This window comes from Mandrillus leucophaeus, unplaced genomic scaffold, assembly GCF_000951045.1.
Source record: "Mandrillus leucophaeus isolate KB7577 unplaced genomic scaffold, Mleu.le_1.0 Scaffold247, whole genome shotgun sequence".
Taxonomy (NCBI): domain Eukaryota; kingdom Metazoa; phylum Chordata; class Mammalia; order Primates; family Cercopithecidae; genus Mandrillus; species Mandrillus leucophaeus.
This window is the reverse complement of record NW_012102554.1, coordinates 1,024,404-1,045,456: the sequence shown is the minus strand read 5'-3', so window position 1 is coordinate 1,045,456 and position 21,053 is coordinate 1,024,404. Positions and strand designations below refer to the sequence as shown.

The 21,053-nt window shown below is 39.4% G+C and overlaps 1 protein-coding gene across 2 annotated transcripts; it reads right to left on the bottom strand.

The window, feature by feature from the left end:
• Positions 1-7,261: 7,261 nt before the first annotated feature.
• On the bottom strand, positions 7,262-17,932 carry POLR2M (polymerase (RNA) II (DNA directed) polypeptide M). 2 transcript variants are annotated; one of them, XM_011983169.1, is made up of 4 exons: positions 17,498-17,932; positions 15,100-15,747; positions 12,288-12,492; positions 7,262-10,274 (listed from the first exon to the last, which is right to left on the bottom strand). In XM_011983169.1, exons 1-4 carry the CDS (start codon positions 17,608-17,610, stop codon positions 10,131-10,133), a joined length of 1,110 nt encoding a protein of 369 aa, XP_011838559.1. In that variant the 5' UTR covers positions 17,611-17,932; the 3' UTR covers positions 7,262-10,130. The 2 variants fall into 2 exon arrangements, with proteins under 2 accessions (XP_011838559.1, XP_011838561.1); XM_011983171.1 differs by having other exon boundaries at positions 15,100-15,273.
• Between the last annotated feature and the right edge of the window lie 3,121 nt (positions 17,933-21,053).

The following is a 21,053-nucleotide window of genomic DNA, read 5'->3' as shown; positions in this document are numbered from 1 at the left end:
ATTCACAGCATATGCACCAGGAGTAGATTCTATCTCAAAAAATCACTTTCTTTGTTCTGCCACAGCAAGCAACTCTTCATCATTTCAAGTTCTGAAATAATAGCAAATGAAAACAATTGCTTCATGAGATACCAGCAATTCAGTACCATCTTCAGGCTCCACTTCTAATTCTAGAACTAGAATTACTTCTAATAGAATTAGTTCTTGCAATTTCCATCACATCTGCAGTTTATTCCTCCACTAAAGTCTTGAACCCCTCAAAGTCATGCATGAGAGTTGGAATCAGCTTCTTCCAAACTCACATTAATGTTGATTTTTGACCTCTTCCCATGAATCACGAATATTTTTAATGGCATCTACAATGGTGAGTCCTTTCCAGAAGATTTTCTATTTACTTTGCCTAAATTCATCAGAGGAATTACTACATGTGGCACTATCTATATAGCCTTATGACATGTATTTCTTAAATTGTAAGACTTGAAAGCAGAAATTACACCTTGATCCATGAGCCGCTGAATGAATGTTGTGTTAGCAGGCATGAAAACATTAATCTCTTTATACATCTCCATCAGAGCTCTTGAGTGACTAGGTGCATTGTCACTGAGCAGTAATAGTTTGAAAACAATCTTTTATTCTGAGTAGTGGGTCTTAACAGTATGATTAAAATATTCAGTAAACTATGTTGTAAACAGGTGTGCTATCATCTAGGCTTTCTTTTTCCATTTATAGAGCACAGGCAAAGTACAATTAGCATAATCCTTCAGAACCCTAGGATTTTCAGAATGGTAAATGAGCAATGGTTTCAACTTAAAGTCACCCTGCATTAACTCCTAGGAGGAACAAAGTCAGCCTGTCCTTTAAAGCTTGGAAGCTAGGCATTGACTTCACCTCTCTTGCTGTGGAAGTCCTAGATGGCATCTTCTTCCAACAGAAGGCTGTTTTGTCTACACTGAAAATCTGTTTAGTGTAGCCACCTTCATCAAAGACCTTAGCTAGATCTTGTGGATAACTAGCTACATCTTCTACACTGGCACTTGCTGCTTCACCTTGCACTTTAATATTAATGGAGATGGCTTCTTTCCTTAAACCTCATGAAGCAACCTCTCCTAGCTTCAAACTTTTCTTCTGCAGCTTCCTCACCTCTCTCAGCTTTCATAGAGTTGAAAAGAATTAGGGCCTTGCTCTGGATTAGGCTTTGGTTTAAGGAAATACTGTGGCTAGTTTGATCTTCTATCCAGACCACTAAAATTTTCTCCATATTAGCGGTAAGACTGTTTCACTTTCTTATTTATGTGTACACTAGAGTAGCACTTTTAATTTCCCATCAAGAATTTTTCCTTTGCATTCACACTTTGGCTAACAGTTTTTTGCAAGGGGCCTAGTTTGGTCCTATCTAGCTTTCAACATGTCTTCCTCACTAAACTTAATCATTTCTTTTTTTTTCCTTTTTTCTGAGATGGAGTCTCACTCTGTCATCCAGGCTGGAATGCAGTGATGGGATCTCGGCTCACGGCAACCTTTGCCTCCCAGGTTCAAGTGATTCTCCTGCCTCAGCCTCTCAAGTACCTGGGATTACAGGCACCCGACCACGCCTGGCTAATTTTTGTATTTTTAGTACAGGCGGGGTTTCACCATGTTGGCCAAGCCGGTCTCAAACTCCTGACCTCAGGTGATCTGCCCACCTCAGCCTCCCAAAGTGCTGGGATTATAGGTATGAGCCACCGTGCCCGGCCAGCTTAATCACTTCTAGCTTTTGATTTAAAGTGAGAGATGTGCAACTCTTCCCCTCACCTGAACACTTAAGAGGCCATTGTAGGGTTATTAATTGACCTAAATTCAGTATTGTTGTGTCTCAGGGAATAGGAAGACCAATGGAGAGGGAGAGAGTTGGGGGAATGGCCACTGAGCGGGTCAGTCAGAACATACACAAGTATTTATTTCTCAATTAAATTCACCATCTGATAGGGGAATGGTTCATGGCACCTCAAAACAATTACAAAGGTAACATCAAAGATCATGGAGAGACTTAATAATAATGAAAACATTTGAAATATTGCAAGAATTACCAAAATGTGACAGTGTGACACAATACATGAAGTGAGCACATATTGTTGGAAGAACTGGTGCCAATATACATGATTGACCCAGGGTTGCCACAAACCTTCAACTGGTTAAAAAAAAAAAAAAAAAAAAAAAAAGCCTTATCTGAGAAGCATAATCAAGGGAAATAAAAATAAAATGAAGTATGCCTGTACCTCCCAGAAGTGGTTTTCCAGAAACCAGAAAAAAATAAAATAAAATAAAATGTTTCATGAAACAGGGAGAGATCACCTATGTCAAAAACTGCTGAGGGGTCAAGAAAAAGGACTGGAAATTGATTATTGAACTTAGCAGCATGAAGGTCACTGGTGACCTTGACAAAAGCTTTTTCAGGAGAATGTTTGGAGTAAATACTTAAAATTTAAGTGGATTTGAGAGAAAATGGGAAGGGAGGAGTTGACAGTGTGATAGACAACTCTTCCAAATTATGCTTTCTTGCTACCCTTTGGCTGTTCAGGGCACCTCCAGGCTGCTTCCTATTCCTTGTCCTTCTCCTCTTTCATTTTCCGTTTTCTCTCTTCTCTCCCACCATCCTCCACCCCCCAAAAAACTTGCCTGTTCCATTACCATTGCTTTAAGCCCTATCTTCCTTCATGAAAAAAATCATCTAATAAACTGATATTCACCGAGATATTGATAAGAGTTGATTGATGCCAATTAGTCAGCTATACTGTTCAGACCCCAAGACCCTTGTTACCCTTGGATGCTGATAAAAGACTAAGAGGTCTCAGAAGGACGGGTGAGAAGTTTCTGTAGGGTGACGGAAGTGGAACTACTGAAGACGGAAAGGAAGAGGTGTGAAAATGGGCACATTCGAAATAGACCAAGTCAGGAGTGAAAAGGAAAAAGGGGGTCATGCTTATAAATAATGGGCAGCACATTACCCTGGTTCAAGAAAATTATAGTACCGGACCCAGCCAATAATTATGACTATCTTTAAAAACATCCATAATTTTAAAATTAGAAACTAGATTGCTGGCACTGCACTTTTTCAGTAATTTTATAAAAATGTGTTAATTATGAGATGACTCCATATTAATCAAAGAGCATTGGCCTAGGAAAGAAAAAATTGGCCGTGTCAGAACCAGCTGCCCAACCATAGCAAGTCTCCATGCTTCTCTGTGCCTCGGTTTCTTCATTTATAGGGTTTGGAACAAATAACTAAGCTTCCTTCCTTCCCTAAAAACTGAAGATGTTAATTCAATATAAGATTTGTTTTCTGTTGCCAGTTACGGTGTTTCTAATGGTGCTTTATTTTTACCCCACTAAGAGTAACTAAAGGGGAGAAAAAATCTTCTTTATTGAAAATCTAAATAATTGACAGAAGATATGCTTTCATTTTTACAACACAATCACTAGAAAAGCTATTTAATTCAATACAAATATATGTGGTACTGATTAGGAAAACTGATATATTTACTAGCAATATTTTTGGACAAAATTTATAAGCACTGAGCTGAGTCTCCCTCTTTTAAGGAGTATTTCTGTATGCTCTAAATAAGGACTTGATTTACAACTCTCATTCTTTTGCCTTAATAATGTGAAATTTTTCCATATGAAGTTGGATCTCTCCTTAGCTCAATGTCCTAATTTCCCCTTGTCAAAATAGCTTTTTTAGGGAGTCCCTATTGTTCTCAGTTAATTTTAACACTAAATTAAAAGTTTCATATGGTGGTGATTTTAAAACATTTTACTTCATATGGCCAAAGGTACCTCCTAAACTACTTCAATCATAATTGTTACCATCGTTACAATAAGGTTTTCATATAGAATCTCTTTTAAACCTCAAAATGCTCTATAAAGACCACACTTTGAAATTTTGTTCTCTTAAAACATACCCCATACATTAGATAAGGGGTCACTGACCTCATCTTACAGACTTAATAGTCAAGAGAGTACATAACTTCCCACTGGATTCAAAGGAAATAGTGGTATTTAAATCCTAAATCTAATAATCTAATGCTATTCCAGTGGCTTACCCTCTTTTTAAAATTTTTTTGCCTTTTTTAAATTCCAAGTTTTCTAAAACCATCTGGGAAGTAATAGATCATATTTAATTGTTCAGGCTTTTATGCTGTACTTTCAGAATCGCGTCTGATTTGTGGTCTGGCTCTGGTTCAGTATTATCCAACACTAGGTTTATTTCATCAGCCCAGTATCAAAGCTTCCTCACTTTAGCCAGAAATTAAAATAATAGCTTTAAGAAACTCCTCCACCCCATCCCCCTTTAGCAAGCAGCTAGCCAATAATGTGATTTGCCATATTTTTTAAATGACTATATGCTCCCCATAAAAGCTAGATATATAATCCTTTTATTTATTTGGCACAGGCATTCCCAACTTTTTGTGCACAAAGACAGAATTATTTTTGTCCTAACAACTTTACTTTTAGTGTTACAAACTGTGTCATTAAGCCTGGGAAGGCTAAACTGCCAGATAGACCTGGTCCTCCGAGTAAAGCCTATGACACTTTACTTTTCCTTGTATCTCTTCTCCTGAAAAGTTGTATGCAGCTGACCATCAAGGAAGGAGTGAAGATTCCAGCCGTGACTGAAATGATCACACAGCCGTAAGATGATTAAAAACAAAACATTGCAAATAAAAAAAATCAGAAGAAAAAAGCTCTCTTGTAAAATGTCATGGAGACCTGACAAACACCCCAGAGTAATTTGAGCTCTTGTCTGGAGTTAGCACGTGTTAAAGCCTGAATGCAGCCTTGATTTGTGGTATTCACCTGCAAGGCCATGCAGTCAAGGGCCTAAAATCTTGAGTGCTGGGTTCTTTTCTTGGCTGGCTCTAAGTGACCTTGAGCAAATCACCTCAACCTCCCAGTTATAGGAAACTGAGATAATCCCACAAACTACCTTCCGCATTAGCTCACAGCCTGGCTCCCCAGAAAATGCGATGTGGATTACAGACAGGTCCTGTGAAAATGAAGAATTATCACTCCTATAGATGACTATTATATAATGAGATTAATCCTCATAATGTCTTCCACGACTCAGGTTAAGCCCCAAGCTTTAGCGCTTCCTTCCTTCCCTAGACATAGTCGCTTGAAAATTGAAGGCAAGAGTACACAACTACTGCATTCATTCCATTTTCCCAGTTTAAACCTAAATGTGACTTTTTAAAAAATTCTTTCTCTTCCGCTTTTCCTCAGTCAAAACTACACATCGGGTATTCACATAAAACAGCATTTTGAATTTTCTATTCAACTCAAAGAAACTAAAAATAGTCATCAGCATAGAGAGTAAGTGTACTTTAATCAAGGGCAAAGGTCCAAATCCCCTATCTCCTAAATTTCAATATGTAAGTTGTTAGAAAAGTTAATGACAGAATATCAAACGTATTTTTGAAAATGAACGAGAAAGAATTTGCACTACCAAGGATTTTGTGTGTATGGAACATGACAAGCTGATTCTAAAATTTATATGAAAAGGCAAAGGGCTAAAAATTCCCAAGGCACTTTGAAGAATAAGATGGTGGGTCTCGTTCCAGCCTTATCATTAAGCTATCATAAACAAGGCAATGGAATATTAGCACAAATGGGTTAATGGAACTGAAGAGCGAATCCAGAAGGTAACACAGACATATACAGATGCTTGATCTATGGCAGGAGAGCAAGGAGGAGCAGCTGGGAATGACCGTGTTTGCACTCCGTGCTAGCACCAGGGCTGTCCAGAAGGACCCCTCCCTCACACAGTCACGAATATCTTCCAGGTGGAATCAAAGACCTAACGTGAAAGGCAACATTATAAACCATCTTTTAACTATAAAGATTTTTAAAGATAAAAGATTATCTTCATGACTTCAGGACAGGAAAAGTCCTTAAAACAAGCCACAAAAGGCACTAAACATAAAAGATAGATTTGCCATTAAAATTAAGAATTTATCAGTCATCAAGAAGAGAATAAGGGCTGGAATGTGGTGGATCACGCCTATAATCCCAGCACTTCAGGAGACTGAGGTGGATCACTTGAGCTCAGGAGCTTAAGACCAGCCTGAGCAATATAGTGAGACCCCATCTCTGGAAAAAAAAAAAAGAGAGAGAATGAAAAATAATCCCCCAAAAGGAGAAGACATTTCCAACAAATATAGCCAACCAAATACCAAATTTGATTGAATACCAAGGATTAGTATCCAGAATATATCCTACAAATCAATGAGAAAAAAAAAAACAGCTGACACAACACAATGGAAAAACAAAAAACTCGAATGGAGGCCAGTGTGGTGGCTCCTGCCTGTAACGTCAGCTACCCAGGAGGCTGAGGCAGAAGTATCCCTTGAGCCCAGGAGTTAGAGGTTACAGTCAGCTGTGACCATGCCACTGCACCCCAACCCAGCCTGGGCAACAGAACAACTCTCTCTTAAAAAAAAAAAAAAAAAAAAAAAAACTTGAATGGGCACTTTTCAAAAGAAATCCAGTGCCCAATAAACATAAGAAATGCTCATATACCATTTCTAATCAGGGAAAGGTAAAATAAAACCACAATGAGGTCGGGGGTGGTGGCACACACCTGTAATCTCAGCACTTTGGGAGGCGGAGGCAGGCAGATCATGAGGTCAGGAGATCAAGACCATCCTGGCTAACACAGTGAAACCCCATCTCTACTAAAAATACAAAAAATTAGCTGGGCGTGGTGGCATGCGCCTATAGTCCCAGCTACTCGGGAGGCTGAAGCAGGAGAATCATTTGAACCCAGGAGGCGGAGGTTGCAGTGAGCCAAGATCACACCACTGAACTCCAGCCTGGGTGACAGAGCGAGACTCCATCTCAGAAGAGAGAAACACACACACACAATGAACGCCTACTATATAAACATCATATTGGCTAAAATTAAAATCTGGCAACACCAAGTGTTGATGAACAAGCACTCATACACCATGGAAGCAGAGGAGGGAATATAAAATTTTAAAGGTATGCATACCTTATAACTGAGCAATTCCACTCCTAGGTACACATTCTATGGAAACATGTTTATGTGCACAAAGATGCTCAGTGAAGCATTACTTATAATAGACAAAAACTGAAAATCTCAAAGTACTCATCAAAGTGGAATAATAGTGGTACTAATGAAATGGCACATTACACAGCAATGAAAATGAAACACATCATGTGACATGAATCTTACATGCAATGTTGAAAGACACCAAACACAACATATAATATTATTCTATTTTTATGTAAGTCAAAAGTGAGCAAAACGTAAACCATATTGTTACACACATAACTGGTAAAATAATTCTTAAAAGGACAAAGGGAGAATTTAAGTCAGGATAGTTACCTCTGGGGGAAAGAGTGAGTGTCAAGAGGGGACAAAAGGAGATTTTGGAGTGCTGGCAGGACCTCCTCTGCATCTGGTTTGTGATTACACAGCTGTTGCTTTACCCATTAAACTCTGTTTTAAGTACTTATTTGTAGGTTATATTTCACAAAATTTAAAAGAACAAGGGAGAACCTGTACTTCCAAATATTAACACCAATTAAAGCGATAATTATTGACAGTGTGGAAAAAACCCAGAAGGCCCAGAAATTGGCCTAAGATACAAAAGACATAAGAATTTAATATTCTATAAAAATAGCATTACGAATCAGAGGGGAAATGGTGGTTTCAGATACTGAACCAATTGGTAAACTCTTTGAAATAAAATCAAATCCCTACCTTATACAATATACCCAAATACATTTGAGATGGATTAAAAATTTCCTTTTCACCCCAAACTTGTAGATTTAGTTAATGTATATAAACAAAATTTAAATTCCTTTTAAAGACAGGTGTAGAAGTGAAATAAGAAAATACTAGAAGATAAGGACATTTATCCATTCTTGGATTACAAAAATAGTTTCAAGCACATATACAAAGGTAGACTCCTAAAGAAAACAACTTCTACACTAAAATATCACAAACTATGTTAAATGACAAGGCTAAAAAAAAGTTACAATATATGACAAAGGACACACATTCTTAAGAACTTATAAGCCAAGAAAAGAGCAAATTCACCAGGTAACAGAAAAAATATGAATGAGCAATTCTCAAAAGAATGAATACAGAATAGCCCATGAACGTGAAAAAAAAACACAACCTTCACTAAGTAATAAAAAAAAATACCAATTTTAAATGTAGCCCTTTTCTGTAATTATTCAATTTCCAAAGATTTTAAGTAGTAATTTTCAATTCTGAGCGTTGGATATATTGCTAATGGGAATGTAAATGAACATGATCTCTGCAGTGAGTGATATATAAAGATTCTCGAAAACACTTTCACCTAACAATTTCATTTCTAGAGCGGTCTCTTCTGGAAATAAGTCATTTTGTATAGATGTGATTATTTTAAGATGTTAATCACATCACTATTTACAGATTACATTATAATAAATAATCAAATTGCTGAATAGGATATCAGTCTTAAAGTTATGGTATACCCATGAAATAAAATATCCTACAGCTATCTAAAAAGCAAGATACTTAATATGGGAAAATGTTGACAATACATAGAGCAGACCACAAAGCAATGTACATTATGATTGCATTTTTGAGAAAATAAATGTATAACTATGAATAGAAAAATAAGTAAAACCACAACACTAAAATGTTAACAGAGGTTATCTCCCTAGGTGGCAGGATTACAGGGAACTGTGTGTCCAGGCACATGAACTCTTCCATATCATCCAGCTTTCCACAAATAACATCAAATTTTATGCTGCAAAATCATTTACTATTAGCTTTAAGAACTAAAACTAATGAGACTCTTAGGTCAGTATACTTTTCACATTTGCTTGAGGTGGGTGAGGACTGAAAGCAATAACTACACCTGGAAGCAAATGTGAACAGTCTTTTTCAAAAGTAAAAGTATTTAATTAAGTCCCAGTAAAACATCACCATTAGCATTTGAAGTTGTTCTAATTAATATTTTATTCTTCAACACTTTTAAAGACTCCAATATATTAGACAAAGAATTTTTTGATAATGTAAGTTAATTTCTCTGGAGACAACCATATAATCCTCTAAAATGACATGAACATTTATATATGAGACTGAAGTTTCTGCAGTCTATATCTGCCTCTTTGGGGGAAAAAAAGTAAAGTACTGACAATTGTAACAACAATAACAAAAAAAATGCTTTCCTTACCAAACATTAATGTTCTGTACATGAACCTATCATCTGTGACAGCAAGGAACTCAAGCCAGGTGATGCACAAGCCTTCACCTAGCTCAGTTAGCCTGGACTTTTCCTGTACCAGATTTGCCTGAAGTAACATGAGGTTATTTAAAAAGATCTCCACCTAGGTTGCAGTGAGCCAAGATAGTGCCCCATTGCACTCCAGCCTGGGCGACAGAGCAAGACTCTTTTTAAAAAAAAAAAAAAAAAAAAAAACCCAAACCAAACAAACAAACAAAAAAAAAAACTTCCACCTTCCAGCATCTACTCAAAAGGGAATTCCTTCCTAATCAGAAGAGAGAGAACATTCTTCCTAAGGGAAGACAGTAAAAGGAGAAGAGCATTTGTTAAGCATTCTCCATGCATGTCTTCCTAAGTATTTCACATCCAATGTCTCAATAACCCCATGCAAACATGCATACAATTCTTTAGACTGCTCCCTTCATTACCCAAAAGAGAAGGGAACTATGTCTTCCTAATTGATTTTGGGTGCCTGGAACTAAGTATTTCACTGAAAGACATGTAATAAATGCTATTTGATAGTTAAGAATAAGGAAAAAAGCGAAGTTCTCTCTTTTCATTTGGCTTAAAGAAAAAAAGTATGTTCTACTATATACTAAAATATCAGACCAATACACAATATATTGCAAAATTTTAATACCATGTGGTTAAACACAATATTCAAAAATTAAACTTTTCAAGCACATGAAAGTCATCTGAAAGACAAACTGGGATTTTTTTTAATAACTACCTTTGTGTAACTTTATAAAATTACTTCCCTCAACAATATCTGACACTGATCTTGATACTAGTTAGAAAGTCTGATGTAAGATGATGACACCTCAACGTCAGTGATTTAGGAGATTATCTTCAGAAATCATCAGAGGACCAATCGTCATCTTCATCCCTTACTTCTCGGTATCTCCCTGAAGACTCCCCTTCTGGATTATAACTCCGCATTTTAATATTCAGTCTTTCAGCTAATTTTTGCGCTGCGAGCTTTGCTTGCATCTCCTTTAAAACAAAGAGCAAAGCAAAAAGTTACACGTTCACATCTCTTCAATTTTTCAATGGGAAGTTATATAGAATCAGTGATATGAGGGGTACTGACACCTCACCGAGTGCTCCCTTGGGCAATACAAGCCTGTTGGCTGTGCCCTATCAGACACAACTGGGTAATGCTTCTGACAGCCACCAGCCTGCTACAGTTGAAGTTACTGACTTCCATTAATATACAACATTACATTGAAATACATTCCTCTATATAAGAAACTGAGTAATCAGCTTAGCACAACAACAGTTATAAATGCAGATGCATTAAATATGTGGGCACATGTACATGTATACATGCTCACATAACAATGTGACCTATCAAATGTCAAAAATGACTAATATTGTCTAGATTTCTACAACTGACAGAACCTTCTTCCCTAATAAAAATCATGACTTCTAGACTTGGGAATTACATTTCAATGGCAAAATGAAAATTAAGAAATTAATACTAAAAAGCTGACTATTCCTCTCCAAATAAAGTCCTACAGCAACTAGTATCTAATAAAAAGTCCAAGTAAATTTCAGACACTGGCAAAGTACTTAAAAACTGCTAAGGACTTCACCACCAACTCATGGTAGGTGGCAATGTCATTCCTAATTCCGTTCTTCCCTTTTCTCATGCTTTCTTGAGTTTCTTGATGTCCTCCTCTTCAAGCCATGAATATGGGTAAGTAAAAGTGGGAGCTATTACCTCTGCCAAGAAAACCAATTTAAAGATAAAGGGTTTAATTCAACCTAAAAATATCTTAGGATGGGCATTTAAGAGCCCAGAGACAATAAACACTTCCTCAATGCTACGGTCATAACTAGGCAGTAATTTTAATGCACTGAGAGAAAGAAATATGGGTTTTTTGAAAAAGAGCACCTTGAAAATGCCAATCCATGCCAAAGCTTTTATGAAAAGCCAAGGCAGATTAACAGCCTGTTTTGCTGGGGTTTTTTTGAGACAGGGTCTCACTCTGTCACCCAGACTGTACAGAGTGCAGTGGTGCGATTGCAGCTCACTGCAGCCTCGACCTCCTGGGCTCAAGCAATCCTCCCACCTCAGTCTCACGGGTAGCTGGGACCACAGTTGCGTACCACAATGCCCGGCTAATTTTTTGGTAAAGATGGAGTCTAGCTATGTTGCCCAGGCTGGTCTCGAACTCCTGAACAGCCTGGTGTGATACTGGCTGGTACACTAGTACCTGACTAAAATCTAGCTAAGCAACACCTAGGAAGTGAGACAGGATACTGTTCTCCTGGAGGCTAAAATTGTTACTAAATACTTCTAAACTTTTCTATTCCCCTGTGGTCCTTCACACTTATTTTCTCCCATCCCATTACTCTGTATACAAACTCTCAACATACAAGTTTAAAGTTCAGTGCAAAACACATGGAAACAAAGTGCTATGCAAAATTGATTAAGTTGCCAAAAGCAGATTTTTTCTCTTCACATAGGCCTGCGGATTATGCTCTGAAACAGTGTCTCACTGTCTGCTGGCTATACAACATTATCCTCCCACTCCTTCTATGCCCTCCCCTGTACTGCAGGAGACGGAAGCCTGGAAACTACATTTTCCTCATTCTCTAACAAGGGGTCTGGGTTACAGTTCACCACTCAGAAGCTGTCACATGGGTTTTACAAGGTGAAAGGGAGAGATGCGATGCTACTACTATCCTAACAGGAACAGGCAGGTACATGAGCTTCAAGACATGAAATTCTACAATAGTCTCCCCACATTTCCTGGCAAATCACCACTTTCATGTTGAAGGTAGCTGTGATCATCTCTAGCCATTTCCTGCAGTTCTAGCAACTTTATGACTCTGAAAACTAATGGCATAGGTCTCTGAAAACTAGTGGCATAGGTCTGAGCTCATGGAAGCACCTAATCCCCTCTATTCCATTCCTTCCTCCTTGAACCTGGAGTAAATGCTGGCTTATGTAAGAGGCACCAAACAGACAGACAAGAAAAAAAATAATACTCTAAATACCTCATAATTCTGTTTCTGTTGTTTCTGAAGTGCCAAAGATTCTTCTATGGAGAGCAGCTGCGTGGGCATATGGTGAAGCGGTAGAAGCCGAGCTGCTGTGATGTCATCAAGATGCTGCTTATCCCTGCGCCGCCGCTCTTCTGAGGAAATAGGAGACCCGCTCTTCTGACAATGACTAGACGAATCATTTTGTCGAAAAGGTAACCTGATGAAAGGAAAACTTGTGCTATATAATCAGACTATTTTATTTGTAGATACATTTAAAACATTCACACAAATGACCTTTACCTCAGCAATTAACTCTCCTCCAAAGGTAATAGTAAGCAGTTTACCAGTATTTATTGCTCTAACAAACAGGGGTGTGTTTGTGTGCACACAGGCTCTTGCCTTTTCCTTCCTTATTCAAACCTTATATTTCATCTGGAGCTTTTTTTTTTTTTTTTCATGTATTCATTCAAAGAACATTTGCAAAAGGGCTTATTGCCCAGTAGAAAGAAAGAAACATGTAAAGTTTCAGTGCAATATAATACCAGAGGTACTATGGCAGATATCTCAACAAGATACACTGGAACATTAGGAAATGGCCAGTTCTAGTGGGAGACAGGGAGGCTGTAAGAAAAGCTTCTAAACAGCTTTGAAGTCTTGGAATAACTGCTCACCATTTAAATAAGGAGAGAAGTGCATCCCAGCAAGGGGAGTGAGAGAAAGTACAGAAGGTAGAGAGACTCAGCTTTTCTGGCTACACAGAAAAGACAGCCAGAAAGAAGGCTGGGAAGTAGCCTGGGCCCAGACTGCAATGAAGATTTCTCCGTAACAAATTCAGATTTCCATCTTACAAATTTCACTCTGGCAGCATTGGAGACTGACTGGTAGTTAAGACTAGAGGTAGAAGAGGCCACAATTATAGCCCGAGAGAGATGAGAGTCTTCACTTTGACAGAAGATGAAGAACAATTATAGAGATGAAGATCAAAGAAATAAGTAGGTCTTCATGGCTAGCAGATACGGAGATGAGAAAAATGGAAGATACCTTAGGGGAAGAAAACAAAGAACGTAGTGGTCCTATTAGGAAATATGGAAATTACCTTGGAAAGAAACAGAGGTTCCACTTTGTACATGATTAAGCTGAGGTGCCTAGGAACACCCAAGTGGTCAAGTTTCATGGTTAATTGGCTATGCAAACCTAAAGTTCTGGGAAGATCTGGGATAGAGGTGGACAGGGGTCAGCCTCCAGCATCCAGGTGATACATGAAACCAGAAGAGTATGCAGAAGGAAGAGCAGAAAGGACCCAAGGACACTAAATGACCCCACCTTCCAACCTCCAAGCCACTTCTCACATGGAACCCTCTAAATCCTTGTCTATGGCATAAGGACTCCTCAAAGCCCTGTCTTTCCTGTTCTCCTTTAACTATACAGAAGGCTCCCTGTCTCTTCAACTTCCTGAATTCTTGGTAGCCCTCATCACTATTCCCTTACCTCTCTTCCACTCCCAGCTAAATGACTGTAATACAGAACTGGGATTAATGTATTCTTTGTTGTATTTATTGACTAGATGATGGTTCTAGTTTCCTAAAATGTCATCCTGGCAGTGAAGAAAGACACCTCACTGTACACAAGAGATGACTTGATCACATTAATGCAGTATAATCCTGATTTTCTATACAGCAGAAATAAAATGTTTTGCGGTTAAAATGAATGCTGGGGTAGAGTTAAAGTCTAACAAAAAAGAAGCATGTGTTAGGCACTTTTCACTAGAGATTTTCTGTTTTTCAAAGAAAGGTAGTAGTAATTTAACTTTGTATTTGATGTTACATACTTGTAAATACAGTATAGGAAGGTACCTTTTGAGTTGAATGTTACATTTGCTGCAAGTAAATAGCAATTATTTTCAAAAAGACTTTACTTTTCCTGAAATTTCAGAAACAAATTTATGGCAAGGAACTGATAAGGAGAGTTTTTGCCTATCCTGCCTGAATCTACTTTCAGTTTTTCAAACTCTCCTCAGCTTCCTTCCCCCTGAAACTGTTATTACGTAGCTTAACTCTTTTCCAAGGGTGTAAACCTTGCGTCCTCATCTAGCTCTGAAACTCCTTGAAGAACATGGTGTTGTATTACATTATACATGGATACATTACAGCCATGTTTTTAAACTTGAGGTTTAACATCAAAAAGGCAAAGAAGTTTAAGAATCTTGACTTCACTGTGTCCCCACAACACCTGCTGCTTGCTTACATTTAGTGAGCATACAAATAATTTTTGCTGGAAAGCCGATCAGCTCCTGCAATTGCTTTACCCTTAGTTCACAGACTAATCAAAGAGAGTACACTTTGATAGTACACTAATCAGAGCTGTACACTAAAAAATAGTTCTGAAAAAAAGACGTCATAATAAATTCTCTCCAACTCTGTGTTTATTATGAAATATTGGCTAAGCATCCTGAAATTTAATATTCCCCCAAGTGCTATTTAAGACCCTGTCAATTATTTGGTTTCAAAACTAAATATTTTTCAACATAAACCTTCCACTCCAGCCAGGCTGGTCTCAGTGTTTCCACAATATGTTCTTTCCTAACTACAAGTAGTTCTCATACAAAGCCCATGGAACTTAGAGCATTCTCCTTATTTAAGAGAAAAGGTCTTATTATAAGTTGCCCAAGCCGGTCTACAACTCCTGGACTCAAGCTGTCTTCCCACCTCAGCGTCCTGAGTAGCCTAGGACTACAGGCAAGCACCACGACACCCAGTTTCTCTTAACTTTTTGAGTTTAACAAATATCATGTTCCTGTTATAGGCCTGTTTCCGATGGTACTTACACATTGGTTTTAAATTTATGCAGCTGGGGCACTGGATTTTTGGCTCGCATTTCTAGCACTTCCATGTAATGAGGCTTCTTCTGAGTCCCACTAGAAAGGTCTGTCAAGTTCTTAGTACTTGCGTTTTCTTCTGACTGTTGTTCACCTTGGTCTGAAATGGTGATCCTCTGTAACCTGTCAATAAACAGGTTGTCAAAGCTGCTGGAAGTATCTTCTGCTTGACTTGAAACACGATGCTGCGGGCGATGCTCACTAGCTTCAGATGAAGATGGTACCCTGTCTCTGTTGCTGGAAGCTGGGCCCTTAATCACTGTGTACTCAACCTCTGGAGTCTCTCCATCACCTTCATGAGTAGGATGTCCAAGTCCCTGGTTTTGTGAGGTTGTTTTAGATGACTTGATATTATCTACAGAGGAACACCCAGGAACTAGTGATGAAGTATCAAGTATCGGGTCAGAATTCTGGGCCTTATCTGTACCCACATCAACTTCTGCAATTGCTTTTTGCCTTAGCTTACAGTCTAAACTAACAGGGTGAAACAGTTCACTTTTTCTTCTAACTTCTTCATGTTCTGCAACAGCAGCTTTCAGTTTCGCAACAGAGTCAAAGATCTTTTTACCTTTGTCGGGCAATTTGCAAATGAATTTTCTGTCAAATGGAAAAGAATACATATATATTACAGCCATGTTTTTAACTTGACATATAACATTAAAAAGGCAAAGCATTATCTTCAAAGAAAGAAAAGCTGATTTTTAAGTCAAATATCTGATTTCTAACCGCCCCAAAACCGGAATAAAACAAATAAAACGGTCATTATCCAAACAGCACAAAAAAACAAGGGAATGCTGGAATAGGGAATATATGCCTCATTTGTCTCAGCAAATTAGAATTTCAGCAAAAGTATTTTAAGCATGTAATAATCACATAAGACATTCCAAGAACCAGCAGTCATTAAAGTGCAATCCCCACAATTTGGGGATGGGGTGGAGTGTGGAGATAGGCCTATTATTTTAAAACTACTTTCATAATAATACTAAGATGTTATTTCCCTCTCATTTTCTCACATGGGTACGGCGGAGTTTTCCAGTGGCTACATGACATATGATGACATCATTGTTCTAGAATAGAATGTGTGCTTGTGTATGCTTATGTTTTAAAGACTTCAGCTGTATTTCTGATAAGTAAATAAACTTCACTAGACAGAACACATAAAATAGCTCTTTGGGATGTCAAAAAATCTTAAAGTATAAAGGAGTCCTGAGACCAAAAAGTTAATTCACTGCTACAGATTGAAAACCTATTCTCACAAGGTAAAAACACCTGCCTTGATCCCAATCATTTATTTGTCCTTTTAGCTAGATGACAGAGTTCCTTTTTTGATTCTCTTTTCTTTAATTATACAATGGAGAGAAAAATCTTAGGTCCTTTGTTCTTTTTGACACTACATTCATTCCCACTATTTCAACTATTAACAACACTCTACAGCTGAAATTCCTATGTTTTCTATATTTTTCCAGAGTTCTCTCTTTCTTGAGCCTAATGACAACTTCTCCAGCTTTTAAGTGTTTGGTTTTCAATTAGTCAAATGTCTGTCCCGCTCTCCCCTCAACTCTGAACACCCTACGTAAAATCAACCACGGATCTATTCCTCTCCCTGAATATTCCTATTTTTGCTAGCGGTCTTCCATACAAATTGGAAAACTCAGCTATCTCTGTCAACTACATTTAAATGACTCTATGCTTAAAAGTTCTCCCAATCCCTTCCTAGTTCACTTTCTTACAACTGTCTCGTGGGGAGCCTCTCTGAAAATAGCCATCTACTGTCTCCCGCTTTTTATTCCTTCAAACCATCTTTTGCAACAAGCTGCTAAACAAAGCTGCCTAAAAAACAAAATCACTTTTATCACGTGGCTCCCTTGCTAAAATCCGTTAAATCAACCAGCTGAATGAGGGTGGAACTTTCCCGGCCTAATAAACCCCTCTTCATATCCCACTCTTCCCATTTCCTACGGTTCCTGTAAGCGTAGAATCCAGAGACGAAGCTGACAACTTGTTATGGGTTGGGGTGCGGGCGACAAAAGGGTTTAGAATGAAGACTCTTGCTTCATGGAACTAACACAGCCCCCGGGTAAATAAAACCAACGAGGGGCTACTAACTGCCTGCAACAATAAGTAGCCGTTCAGTCCGAGCCATCCTCGCAGGCATACGTGCCTGGCCAGGAAGAGGCACGGCTCTGCGACAGCAAGCCCTCCGTCCACTCGCCCGTAGGACTGAGGCGAATGTGACTGAGGCAAGGTCACCTTCCAGGGAAGGAAACAGAGTGGGGGAGGGGAGGGGAGCGCCCAGGGAGCTCGAGCTGAAGGAGCCTGGCGGAGACTCCGCGGGACCCCAGCTTACTCGTTGCGCAAAAGTCTCTCCTGGCGCTTCAACATTTCCCGCAGCTCCACCAAACTCCGCTGCCCCAACTCCTCGGGAGCTTGGGGCTCGAAGCCGCGGGGCAGCGAGGACATTCTGCACAGGCTGAGGCTGGCGCGGCGGCGGGCACTCGGCTTCCTCGGAAGGCCCCGCTGCTAGCGCCGGATCCGCGGACTGCGGTGACTCCGGGGCTCGAGCGGGAGTCGCCATTTTCCCGGAAGAACGGGGTCTTCCTCGAGCCGAATCGAGCTTTATTGAAATGCCGGAAACAAACACGGACCGGGAGAAGGGGGCGTCCGGAGGAGCGCTAAAGGGCGGAAATTACGTCGGAGGACGCCGGCGCCTCGGCTTGGCGCCCTTTCCCCTCGTGTGAGCTTTCATCCGGTTGTCAGCAGTTCATAGGTTTATACAAAAAGTATTTGGCGCCAGCGTGACCTCACCAAGCACTATGTGTTAGTCAACAAAGAGCCACGTCCTCTGTTATCGTTGGGGTTTACAGAGTTGGCGCGGGGTACGGAGGGACGGAGAATCAAATAATAATATAATAGTGACGTTGGGGTGGGCACCTGGGAAGATATCTCTGAGAAGTGAAATACAAGTCGAAACCTGAAAGATGAGTTGGCCGTTAATAAGGTAGAGGAGAGTGCGGGACAGGATTTGGGAGACTCCGGCCTCTGTGTGGGGCCTCCTAGCTCAGCTTAGGGACGTCCTGAAATGTTAAAGTTGGAAGGTTCCTTAGAATCAGCGATTCTTTTCGGGGCTCATTGCATTTGGAGCAGGACTTCATTTGTGGCACTGCCTCAGGCATTGTTAAGACATTTGGTCTTTCTGGCTTCTGCCTTCTAGGTGCCATGGCACTCCCAAGTAAGTGCAAAAATTCAAAATGCCTCCCCCAACATACATTTCCAAAGGCCCACAAGAGGTGATGAGGGAGTGGGAGCAGCTGTACAAACTGGTTGAGGACCTTTTATAATTTTCTACTTTGCCTGTAGAAAAACAGAGGCATGAAAACTGAAATAAATATTCCCAGGGCACAAAACCAGTAAGTGACAGCACCAGACTTCAAACCCAAAAGCCCAGCCGCTTTTCCAACACACCAATTTGAAAATTCCCTTCTTCACTTTAGGCCTATCTCCAAACGTGCAAAATTGTTGAAAAGACTTTTTTTTTATTTTTTCCCCCAGCTGTTGAGCAGAAGGCAGTTTAGTAAGTATTGGACACAGCTTTTAGTTTCTTGTTATAGTTCACCTACCAGAGATGCATCCCAGTGGAAAGAGTAGGAAGACATGCAGTCACAGCAGATATCACTTGGTAGGTTTGAACACCCCCATAACCTCCAAAACCACTGCCCTCCCCCAATTTTTTTATATAGGAAATTGAAGTTGTCTCAATCCTATGTAAGATGCTATGTTAACACAAGCAGCTCCGTCCCAAAGAGACAGAAGTTCTAGGTAAACTCCAAAGCTATTCCAGGGAGCACAATTGCAACCATTTCTTTATCCCCCCAATCTAGTCCATTCAGATCAGATTCATTAATATATCAAAATAAGTTTTCTCTGTATAAGGCTTGCTTTCAAGGACGTTAATAACCTGCTCCAGCATTGGCTGAATGAGAAATAGGTAAGCTCCTCGAGTCAGGTGGTTGTCTGTGGTGTCGACAAAAAAAAAAAAAAAGACTCCATAAAATATTGAAGAGATGTATTCTGTGCCAAATATGAGTGACCATGGCCTGTCACACAGCCCTCAGGAGATGCCGAGAACACATGCCCAAGGCGGTCGGTGCACAGCTTGGTTTTATACATTTTAGGGAGACATGAGACATCAATCAAATGCATTTAAGATAAACATTGGCTTAATCCAGAAGGGCGAGACAACTCAAAGCAGAGCGGGTGTGGGGGAAGATGGGCTTCCAAGTTATAGGTAGATTTAAATTGTTTTCTGATTGGCAATTGATTTAAAGGAACATCTAGGTTACCTTAAGAAGTGGTGGAGACGGAAGTTTTATCGTGTAGATGAAGCCTCCAGTTAGCAGGCTTCAGAGAAAATAAGTTGTAAGTGTTTCTTATGAGACTTAAGGTATATGTTGATATTAAATGCTGTGCAGCTTTTCCTGGATTCTAAAAGAAAGAAGGGCATAATGCGGCATGTCTGACCTCCCCTTCCCATCATGGCCTAAGCCAGTCTTTTAGATTAAATTTGGAGGACCCTGGACTAGAGGAGGAAGTTCATTCAGACGGTTGAGGGAGGGCCTTCATATTTTATTTTTGGTTTACAGTGGTAAGCGCCCCACAAGCCTCCTTCGCCCCACCTCTGGATCCCAGCTGGAGGCCTTTATTTCCCCCACAGTAGTGAACTCCCCAGGTGCTGATTGTGGGCCACAGGTGTCCCCAAGGCAAGGATGCCTTTCTTTCAGGCCTCAGAATTTTGCCCCCTTCTGTTACCCTTTTTTGGAAGGCCGTCTCTCCTCCCCTTGCCAATTATAAGTCTTGGCTCAAGTCTCACCTCCTCCCTGAACTTTCCTAGGTTATTCCAAACTAAATTTCTCTTTCTTTTGAGCACAACTATAGGGTTTAAAGTTGGAACCTCACTGCATGAAGCATATTATACTTCTCTAATTGTGTTATGCATCAAGATTTCTTTTTCCTTTCCTAACAAAATTGTAAAGTCCTTTCTGTGAGGGAGCTATAATTGTACATTTTCTTTCTCCCCTCAGGAACATAGCAGGTACTAATTGACACAATCTCCTTCTCTCATATTTTTTTCTCTACCTTTCCCTCATATTCCTCTTTCTCTTAATGAAATGTTTCTTATATACAAATCTTAGACTTTTTACATAATTAATCATAATTACTGTGTAGATATTTTCAGTGCTTTGGGATAGAATCTTTTATACAGTATGGCTTAGGGCTTCAAGATATCATAATACAAATCTGAATTCCTACCAGCATCCAAGCACAAACTGTCTAATTTTGTCAGTAACCAAGAGGCATGGCAAGTGGAAAACATCACTCTACAACAGAAGCAGGTTACTTGCAGGCTATTCACACTTCAGAATGAAAATAGGCAAAGTATTCTTTTATAATTTATCAAACAAACAATAAGTGTCTAGGACACAAATTTTCACAGCAGTGTCTAGAGAAAAAGATATAAATAACAATGGAGAAATGAAGACTAGAGAGAGAAACAACGAATGCTACAGGTTATACCTGTTTGCAGCTGAACCAAACACTTGAAAGGAAATGGAGCCCACAAACCACAGACAGCTGATCTCTGCTAAAGAATTCCAGTTGCCTGTCAAAGAGCCCATCTGTTATAAAAATGAATCTGGGCAAGTGTTTTGGGGTTTTGTTTGTGTTTTTCAGTGCTCATTTAAAAAAAAAACTGAATCACTTTTCCAGTGGTACTTGGATTAATCTCCTGAATGTTGCTCTCAGAGTAAACTAATGAATTTGGCTGCATTTGAAAGGAAGGAAAATTCAAAACAGAATTAAAGGAAATTTTCATTAGTCACACGAGGTGCTGCCAAGATGACCTATAG

Bases quoted from the DNA above. Each gene is read 5' to 3' on its own strand.
- POLR2M (XM_011983169.1), bottom strand. From the start codon at position 17,610: ATGTCCTCGCTGCCCCGCGGCTTCGAGCCCCAAGCTCCCGAGGAGTTG. The intron at 15,748-17,497 runs GTAAGCTGGGGT...TCCATTTGACAG, and splicing joins GAGAGACTTTTGCGCAACGA to AAAATTCATTTGCAAATTGC. The intron at 12,493-15,099 runs GTAAGTACCATC...TCCTTTCATCAG, and splicing joins CATAAATTTAAAACCAATGT to GTTACCTTTTCGACAAAATG.